The sequence below is a fragment of the Bison bison genome, unplaced genomic scaffold, assembly GCF_000754665.1.
Source record: "Bison bison bison isolate TAMUID 2011002044 unplaced genomic scaffold, Bison_UMD1.0 scf7180017864295, whole genome shotgun sequence".
NCBI lineage: Eukaryota > Metazoa > Chordata > Mammalia > Artiodactyla > Bovidae > Bison > Bison bison.
Window position 1 is genome coordinate 1,255,907 of NW_011494867.1, and position 10,031 is coordinate 1,265,937.

The window sequence follows — 10,031 nt, forward strand, 5'->3', positions numbered from 1 at the left end:
CCTCCTGGAACACGGGCTTGAGCCAGGAGAGAAGGCGGAGGTCCCTCCTCTCATCTCAGGAGCAGCAGCATCCTGCCTAGCCCACCCCCCTTCCAGCTGAGGGCCTGGGTCCTCACCACCTGGCTCTACCCTGCCTCCAGCTGGCAGCCACCTCCCACTCCACAGGCCCCAGTGGCCTTCCAGAAGCTCCTTGTTGCCCAGCTTAGCCCCAGGAATTCCTGCTGTTTGCAGTCAACGTACTGGATGTGACCACTACGACCCCTGAGTCAATGGCAATCCTCAGAGTGCAATGTCCTATCAGTTTTCATGAAGAAAAGCTTGAATCAGTCAGGTGTCTTTTTAAAACGGAAATACAGTCATGATCATTTCAGAGCCTGGTTTTTGTAAGAATTAGACATATCCTCATTATATCTATTCCTTTCCTCTGTCCTAGGATACACAGAAAGCAACAATGTTCATAACCCTGTGAACAATACCTTGCTAAGTACAGGTCAATGTTTGGTCACAGTTCCTTTTGTCTTCCACTGAAGGTAGAGTTAAACACTATGGTCAGAAGTCTCCGAGTCTGTTCTTTTTTTCCCCATAATAAAGCTGTTATTCATCTGAAATGCAACTATGTTATTTCTGCTAGTATTCCACTGTTGGTTCCCTCCCATTCTGATAGTTTTTTTTTTTTTTTTTTGAGTATGGAGAATGTCCAAATCATTCTAAAAGTCAAAACTACACAGCGTCAAGCCAGAAATATCAACTACCCCCCACCTCCCCACCATGCACAATGTTCCCACTTACTCTGGGGTGACCACCCTCAGCTGCTGTTGTTTAGGTGCTATGTCGTGTCTGACTCTTTTGCGAGTCCACGGAGTACAGCCCTCCAGGATCTCCTCTGTCCATGGGATTTCCCAGGCAAGAATACTGGAGTGGGTTGCCACTTCCTTCTCCAGGGGATCTTCCTGACCCAGGGATCGAACTCTGGTGTCCTGCACTAGCCGGAAGATTCTTTACTGCAGAACCTCCAGGGAAGCACAGCCAACCTCAATACTTTCTGACTTATCCTTTCTATATTTATTTGCAAAATAATGTATATTTTATTATTGCTTCTTAGTTATTATACAAAAGCAGTACATTTTATATAGCTTTTAGCATCTTGGTTTTCTCATGTAACAATGTATCCCAGAGATCATTTCACAGCAGTTCATAGACATCTTCCTCCTCCTTTTTACATTTACTTAATATTCCTGTGTGTGGACTTCATTAATTTTATGCATGCATATTTTTGTGGAAGATATTAAGTGGAAAAAACAAGGTACAGATATGCTTAATACAATCTCATTTTGGTTAAAATAAAGTACACATGAACAAACCACAGAGTGGTAACCTTTTGGTGGGTATTCAGTGGGGAGGTTGACTTTTTCTTTTTATATTTCTGTATTATTCATATTTATCATAATAATTTATTACATATATTTAAAACTTTCTAAAAGTTCCTTATAACCCACAAAATATTTTTAAAAATTAATTGGTCATCAACTTGGTAAAGTAGCTTAATCTACCTGCATCTAGGTTTTTTAACTGTAAAAGAATGACCTATCCTTATTATAAGGTCAAATAATACATGAAATACTTTCAGAAGACTATTAAAACTTTTAGATTATCACATTCAGTCACCTGACAAAAATTTTATCAGGTACAAAAGAAGCAAGTAGAAACTAATTTTGTATAATGAGGACTCTTGAAGTGACCCAGTAACTCTGAGTTGAACGCAGTTAACAGATGTGAGTGAACTATTTTCAGAAGATTAGCTTATTATATGGTACCATTAAATCTAGGTTTTGGGACTTCCCTGGTGGTTCAATGGGTGTTAAATCTCTGCATTTCCACTGCAGGGCGGCAGGGGAAAGTCTGACCCCTGGTTGGAAAACTAAGATCCTGCATGCTCCTAGGCAAAAAAAAACAAAAAACAACAACAAAAAAAACAAACTAGGCTGTACAGATGTCATTTATTTAATGTCTCAAGCAGTCCCCTGAACGACCGCGGTCATGGGAGTGCACACCCGTCCATCCTGTGGACAGCAGACTCCTCCGTCAGGGAGGCCCCCGCGTCGTGTCTCACTGCGGCCCTGGTGGGTGGCACTGGGGTGACACACTGGGGGTGCCCTTGCTCTCGGCTGCCTGCCTTCCTCACTGCCCCACAGGCACCACGGAGATCAGGCCCAACAGGGGGTTCCAGACGGTGACCCAGAACAAAGGTAGACTCAATGATCTTCCAGAAAAGAAGCCTGCAGCCCCCATCCCTCTGGACTCTAACAGCGGAGGAGTGCCAGGCGCAGCAAAGCACAAGTCACTGAACCAAGGGGCCAGGAGTCAGCAGTGCCCGCTCCGGGCCTGTTGTGGACCCTCTTCTGACCCAAACCCTGGTTAATGCCTGATTCAAGTCATTAAATTAAATCCATCTGAAAAAGACTGAAGTACAGTTAGGTCCGTGTCTACCATGTTTAAGTTACTAGAAACTCAGTCTTAAGTTACAATTTACAAATAAGGTTATACTTCAGTTGGCAAAATAAAAGCTACCATCCTTTGTCAGCATTAATCTTGATGTATCTGTGATGTGAATGACACACAGGCCTCATCCTGTCATCAGCACTGGGCCTCACCATCCCCTAACAGTACTGTGGTCACCAAACTGCTTCATCAGCAATGAAACTAGCTTTGACTCTGGGCTTCTTGCTAACACATCACCTTACAACAAAGTACTAGACTTTCTTTCTGCCTTGCTGCCATATGGATCATGGTCTTAGATTCATTTTCGTGCTCTTGGGACTCTTACTTACTCCAGTAAGTGGCTTATAGTCTGTGTCCTTACTCCCCTAATTACACAGGTAAGGAGAAACACATGTATGTGCTTTATAGTTAGAAATACCATTAAGTATCAATATTTGGGTGGGTCAAGCTATGATTTAACCACCAAATACCTGAAGTTGAGGTGCTAAGTGTTGCCACCTATTATACTTTGAGGAGTGGAATATATAGGAAATGGCCCAGGAAGATTTTCACTTCATAAGAATAACAGAATCTGAAAAGGAGCTAGGGTACTGACTGAAGACCCTAAATCTACAGATAAGGGAAGTGAAGACAGTGCAAGAAGCTAAGAGACTCGCCCAAGGTCAGAGCCGGACAAGTGGCAGAGCCCGGGCTGAAACTCAAGCCTGAACTACCAGACCAACAGGCCACCTTGGTGCAGCACCAGAGTACTGAGTACGGGCCTAGACTACCTGCTTACCTGTTTGGATCCCCGTTTCTTGCTCTAACTGATGGTAAAGTTTGTTTGAATAATCTGCCATCTTTTGCTCTATGGCCAAGTGCCTGGCGGTGCTTAGGATGCCAGCACAGAACCTCGTGGAGCCAGCAGCCAGCCTGCAGGACAGATGGTCAGGGAGACGCACACGTCAATGAGTACAGCAAGTTCAAGGTTCCTCATTACACCACTGCTGCGACAGCCAAAGAAGCAGTCAACCTCACTATCTATCAACGTAAGAATGATTTAAAATTGTGGAATTTCACCTATACAACATTAAAAAAAAAACAAAAAAAAAACCACTTTCATGGGCCAATCCTAATGGAGCAACTCTAATGAAAAGAGCCAGGTGAGTGAAACTATTCAGGGTATGCTGTCACTTGTATGAAACACATAAATGAATCTCCAGATACCCGCATACACACCTACCAACACTTATTTGATTATATACAGAGAGGATTATCTGGAATGGTACCTAAAGAACTTAATTCACTTTCAGTGAGGGAAACTTGTCGTTAGAGGTTAAGGAGCTGAAGGAGACTTTTCCCTATGTACTCTTTTACACATTTTCAATTTTGAACTACGTCAATGTGTCACCTATTCAGAATTTAGAATGAAGTCCAATTTGTGGCAGGGAACAAAAGCCTGGAACAGAAAAAGGACACTAGGGGAAATAAAGCATCGACTTTAGTTTAAACGAATGTATCAATCCTGGCTCATGAACTGAGACATTAATCCTTACAGAAGATGCTGGTAACATATGAACGTGGATGTGAGGTAACTCTGCACTATCACTGCAACTGTTCTGTAATCTAAAGTAATTTAGATCATTTCTAAAATAATCAAAGAAAAGGAACAGAAATAAGACAGAATATAGCCAATTTCATCTCAGCTCACAGAAGAAGCACCCGAGTCACAGTATTTATTGCTGAATTAATACAACAGAGAGCAAGATGTACTTTATTTTTTTTTTTTTTAAGATGTACTTTAAACCAGAAATACATACATCCTTTATCTAATTGTTACATCACAATCTCTGAAAACCAGAAAACAGGACTATTAGGCATCGCAAAACGAAGTCCTGAAGATTTCATTTTTGTAATTTATTCATGCTACTTAGTGACACTTAGGTTAGCTATTGGTGGGTGAGCTGAGATGACAGAGATGAGGGTAGCCCAGAGCAGCAGAGCCCCAGGCCACGGCCAGCTGGAGTCCTACCTGCCCTGCTCCAGAAGGACGACATCCTTCCACCCCATCTTGGAGAGGTGATAGGCCACGGACGTGCCCATGATTCCACCGCCGCAGACGACCACCTGCGCCTGGGCGGGCAGGGCCACGGGCGGCGCCGCGGTCGCTGACGCACTGCCTCTGGCTGGGGAGCCCTCCCGCCATCCTCGGCGGCTTCCCGGTGCTCGGACCACTGCCAGCAACCGGGGCAGCATCACGTCTGTCAGCAACAGGGGCCGTGCTCTCGCTCAGCCACGCAGCAGATCCCAATAATTCACACTAGACAGAGGAAACCAAGTGCGTCATTACACTACACTCAGAGCACAGGATTAACGAGAAAAGGCTGAAACCCAGAACGCTAATTGTTCACTCAGCAAACGTTTCAGGACTTACTGAGTTCCAGACACGCTGCCAGGTGTAACAGCGGGGAAGACAAACGAGGAGGTCCTGCCTTTACACAACTTACATCTGAGACAGACAGACAAGCAGCCAATATACGAACAAAATAAGCAACAGAGCTAACAGGACAGGGTCACTGGGGGCAGCCTCAAAATACGGTGGTCAGAGAGGAGACATTTGAAAAGACCTGAATGACAAAGAACCAGATATGTGAAGTTGGAAAGAAGCAGTGAGTGCAAAGGCCTGGAGAGACGGAGCTTGAGGAGTCAGCACAGAAGAGGGGACAGTGTGTGCACAGCACGTGAGAGGGGGGCCACCTGAGGCCACGCTGGAGGGGTAGGGACCAACCACACGGGGCTCCAGGATCCCCAAGAGAGGCCGCGCTGGAGGGGCAGAGACCAACCACACGGGGGCTCCAGGATCCCCAGAAGAGGCCGCGCTGGAGGGGCAGAGACCAACCACACGGGGGCTCCAGGATCCCCAGAAGAGGCCGCGCTGGAGGGGCAGAGACCAACGACGCGGGGGCTCCAGGATCCCCAGAAGAGGCCGCGCTGGAGGGGCAGAGACCAACTATGTGGGGGCTCCAGGATCCCCGCGAGCAGCGGGGCTTACTCTAAGTGCAAAGGAAAACACTAAAGCAGGGGGATGACACGGTCTGCTTTGTTTCTCCAGGGTGAGGCTGGCTCTACAGAAGGCTCCCAGGAGGACAGGGAAAGCAGAGGTGAGCCAGGAAACTGTCGCACTTCTCACTGAAACACCAGGCTGGCTCAGATGAGGATGGGGGCAGTGGAGTCAGAGAAACGACTGGATTGCTTGGGAAACAGAGATGACAGAACTCATTTGCCAACAACTGAAGCTAAAATGGGAAAAACGGAGAAATAAGGAGGAGGGCCAAGTCTGAGGGTTAAACAACCATGTTTAACTTGAGAAGGATTAGACATGGTGGAGGCTGTGAGGGTGTCTGTGAGCACAGTGGAAGGTCCCAGAGTCAATAGCCAGAGACCCAGCAGGCAGTGCCGGGAAACATGGAGCAGCTAGTGCCCAAGCCTGAGACTGCCATCTCTGAGGTGCCCAGAGCAGAAGCAGGAACTGGACCCCGTGCACAGCAGCACCGAGTGGGTGGGCGGCCTGCTCTCCTCCGCAGGAGCCACAAGGGCACCTGCTGCTGGTTTTCACGCTCATGTCTCAGCACGACTCCCAAGAAAGCCACGCCTGAACTTCTATTGATTAACGAGTCCCAGAACCCACTTTGACACCGAGGGACCTGGCCTGGAGGCTGCCACATCCGTGAACCCTGGGCAGTGGCAGGAACTGACCAAGAAGACTCTGCTCCTCGGTCCAGTACCACAGGCTGCATACGACCAAGGCAGGGTTTTAACAGAATTGATGCGACAGCAAAACAGAGCACGTGTCAAGCGTCAGGAACCTGCAGACAGAGCTGCCGCACACCACAGAGTCTCGGACGCACAGGAAGAGGCGGCTTTAGGAGCAGAGGGGGCGCCAAGCAGACGTCAGGGCGGCGAGCAAGCCCCCACCTCCACGACAGCCCCCGCACCCGTGAACCGCCAGCAGCCCAAACCGTCCAGGGCTGAGGTATCGTCCGTCAGGGGACTCTCGCATCCGTGGCCGAGGCAGGCCCAAACCCAGGGACCAACCATCCTGGCCACCTTGTGTCCCATCGCGCCTCAGGTCCCTGCCAGACTCTGCCTCAAGATGGAAAGTTGTCCACACAGTTAGTCCTGGTCTAAGCCCATCGCCACAAGACCCATCATCTCCCAAGTTCCAATCCTTCATTTTTCTCCCTTAAAACCTCACCATTTCTCCAAAGAAGACAGACAGATGGCCAAAATACACAAGAAAAGATGCTCAACATCACTAATCACTAGAGAAATTAAAATCAAAACTATAGTGAAGTATCACCTCTCACTGGTCAGAAGGGCCATCATCAAAAAACCTACAAACACCAAATGCTGGAGAGGGTGTGGAGAAAAAGGGAACCCTCTTACACTGTTGGTGGGAATGCAAATCGGCACAACCACTGTGGAGCACAATATGGAGGTACCTAAAAAAAACTAAATATAGAATTACCGTATGATCCAGCAATCCCACTACTGGACATATACCCAGAGAAAACTATAATTCACTAAGATACACGCCCTCCAATGGTCCCTGGAGCACTATCTACCACAGCCAAGACATGGAAGTGAGCTAAATGTCCACTGACAGAGGAAAGGATGAAGACGGTGTAGTACATACGCTACATATACAAGCTGCGTGTACAACAGTACGTATACAGTGGAATACTGCTCAGCCGTTAAATGGAACATAACAACGCCATCTGCACAGCATGGACGGACCTCGAGATTTTCACACCAAGTGGAGTCAGTCCCACAGAGAAAGACAAATACCATGTGATATCACTTACATGTGGAATTTAATTTTAAAAATGACACAGGGCTTCCCTGGAGGCTCAGTGGTAAAGATTCTCCCCACTAATACAGGAGACAAGGGTTCAATCCCAGATCCAGGAAGATCCCTGATGCCTCAGAGCAACTAAGCCTGGGCACCACAACTACTGGGCTTGTGTGTGAGAGCCCAGGAGTCGCCACTCCTGAGCCCACACACTGCAAGTACTGAACCCAAGCGCCCTAGAACACGAGCTCCATAACAAGAGAGGCCACTGAAGCGAGCATCCTGAGCACCTCACCTAGAGAGCAGCCCCTGCTCACCGCAACCAGAGCAAAGTCTGCACAGCAGTGAAGACCCAGCACAGCCAAAATAAACACAACTAATAAAAAAGAAAATGAAAACCACACAAGTGAACTTTTTACAGAACACAGACTCACAGATCTAGAAATCAAATTTATGGTTACTAAAGGGGGAATGTGGGATGGAGGGATAAATTAGGAGATTGGGATTAACAAACACACACTATTACATAAAGCTAATGAGGACCAAGCATATAGCACAGGAAACTCTACTCGATATTCTGTATAACCTATTTGGGAAAATAATCTGAAAAGGAATGGAGATTTATATACCAGATCCACTTTCTGTACACCTGAAACCAACATAGCATTGTAATTTAACTATACTCCAATAAAAAGAAAATTAAAAAAATTTTAATCACTTAAAAAATAAAGTGACCAGGGCTTCCCTAGCGGTCTAGTGGTTAAGAATCTGCCTGCCAAAACTAACAAAAAAAAAAGGGGAAAAAAAAAAAAAAAGAATCTGCCTGCCATTGCAGGGGTCACAGGTTGGAGATCCCTGGTCCGGGAAGATTTCACACGCTGCAGAGCAACTAAGCCCCTGTGCCACAGCTACTGAGCCCAAGCTCTAAGCCCACAAGCCATGAGTACTGAGCCCGTGTGCCTAGAGCCTGTACTCCTCAACAAGAGAAGCCGCAGCAGTGAGAAGCTCACGCACCGAAACCAAGAGAGCCTCTGCCAGCTACAACTAGAGAAAGCCTGCCCGATGCAATGAAGACCCAGTGCAGCCAAAAGTAAACAAATAAAAATTACAAAAAAAACCCAAAACAAACCCTGAAAAGACAGGTTCTCTGAAGACCAACCACTTCTCTGAAGTGCCAATATGGAAAGGCACCTATAAAGTAATCTGAACCACGCCCACTGCTGTCAAAAAGCAAGGGATATCTTAGCTGGGTACATTTGTCCAGACTAAAGCTCTTACCTCCAGAAACCCCACAGGTCACAACAGAAGAACCACCACCTGTAAAGCCAGTGGAAGAGCTGAGATACCTATTCAAGACAGGCAGCATCGGGACTTCCCTGCTGGCCCAGTGGTTAAGAATCCACCTTGCAAAAAAAAAAAAAATTCACCTTGCAATGCAGGAGGCGTGGTTTGATCCCTGACTGGGGAACTAAGATCCCACATGACAGTGAAGATCTGAAGATCCCCTATGCTGCAGCTGAGAGTGCAACACACTCACATAAATAAATGATGGAGGGGACACAGGTATACCTATGGCTGAATCATGCTGATGTTCAGCAGAAACCAACACAATATTGTAAAGCCGATTATTCTTCAATTAACAATAAGTAAATTATATATTGAAAAAAAAGACAGCATCGACAGACAAGTTAAATGATGCAGTGGGTTAGACTGTTAATAGCCATTCTTGTTACTACACTCAGCAGGATCTTACATGAACATCTTGTTCAAAATGTTGTCGAGCTTTACCCACTTCATTATCAACGTAACGGTCTGCTGTTTCCTTATTGTTTTAAGTTATAACAACAGTTATGTCCTTCAAGGATGTGTCTACTTAACAACTGTGAGATGGACACGCAGATCTGCATCCTTTCCTCTGCAGACACCCAAACCATTATATGCTACGGAACTCTGGCCAGGCTCTGTGCTTTTCCAGCCAGGCTACAGACTATAAATGCACTGTATAAAGTTCACTTTAAAGGAACACATAGTGTACGGACTACAAGGTGAGTGGGATTTTCATCTGTAACAGGACCACTCTGGCTCACACTGTACCCAGAGAGCACTAGGAATGATCTCAGTGGGGGCAGGGCTGGCCATCAGATCCACAGTTTCACGGGGAGGTTTTACCTATCATGAAGCAACACTGAGAAATCTCATCAGTTTGCTTATATGATGGCACAGATTGGATAAGTCCTCTCGTTTCTTTGGCTAATGTAGTTCTTGACAACAGTCTAGCTCTCAATCTCCTGCTGGCAGAACGAGGTGGAATTTGCGAGATAACTAATACTTCTGGCTGTACCTGAATGAATGTGATAGCACGGGTGAAGTTCAGTTCAGTCGCTCAGTCGTGTCTGACTCTTTGCGACCCGTGAATCGCAGTACACCAGGCTTCCCTGTTCATCCCTAACTCCCAGAGTTTACCCAAACCCATGTCCATTGAGTCAGTGATGCCATCCAACCATCTCATCCTCTGTCGTCCCCTTCTCCCACCTTCAATCTTTCCCAACATCAGGGTCTTTTCAAATGAGTCAGCTCTTCGCATCAGGTGGTCAAAGTATTGGAGCTTTAGCTTCAACATCAGTCCTTCCAAAGAACACCCAGGACTGGTCTCCTTTAGGATGGACTGGTTAGATCTCCTTGCAGTCCAAGGGACTCTCAA

The 10,031-nt window shown here is 46.6% G+C and overlaps 1 protein-coding gene across 2 annotated transcripts in view; it reads right to left on the reverse strand.

Moving 5' to 3' along the window:
• PDPR (pyruvate dehydrogenase phosphatase regulatory subunit) overlaps window positions 1-10,031 on the reverse strand; it is a 45,532-nt gene that overhangs the window by 28,907 nt on the left and 6,594 nt on the right. For both annotated transcript variants that reach the window (XM_010850731.1, XM_010850730.1), the window contains exons 2-3: window positions 4,511-4,798; window positions 3,278-3,411 (exon numbers count right to left, since the gene is read on the reverse strand). In XM_010850731.1, the coding sequence (XP_010849033.1) occupies window positions 3,278-3,411; window positions 4,511-4,734 (358 nt within the window). In that variant the 5' untranslated portion in view covers window positions 4,735-4,798. The remainder of the gene's footprint in view (window positions 1-3,277; window positions 3,412-4,510; window positions 4,799-10,031) is intronic.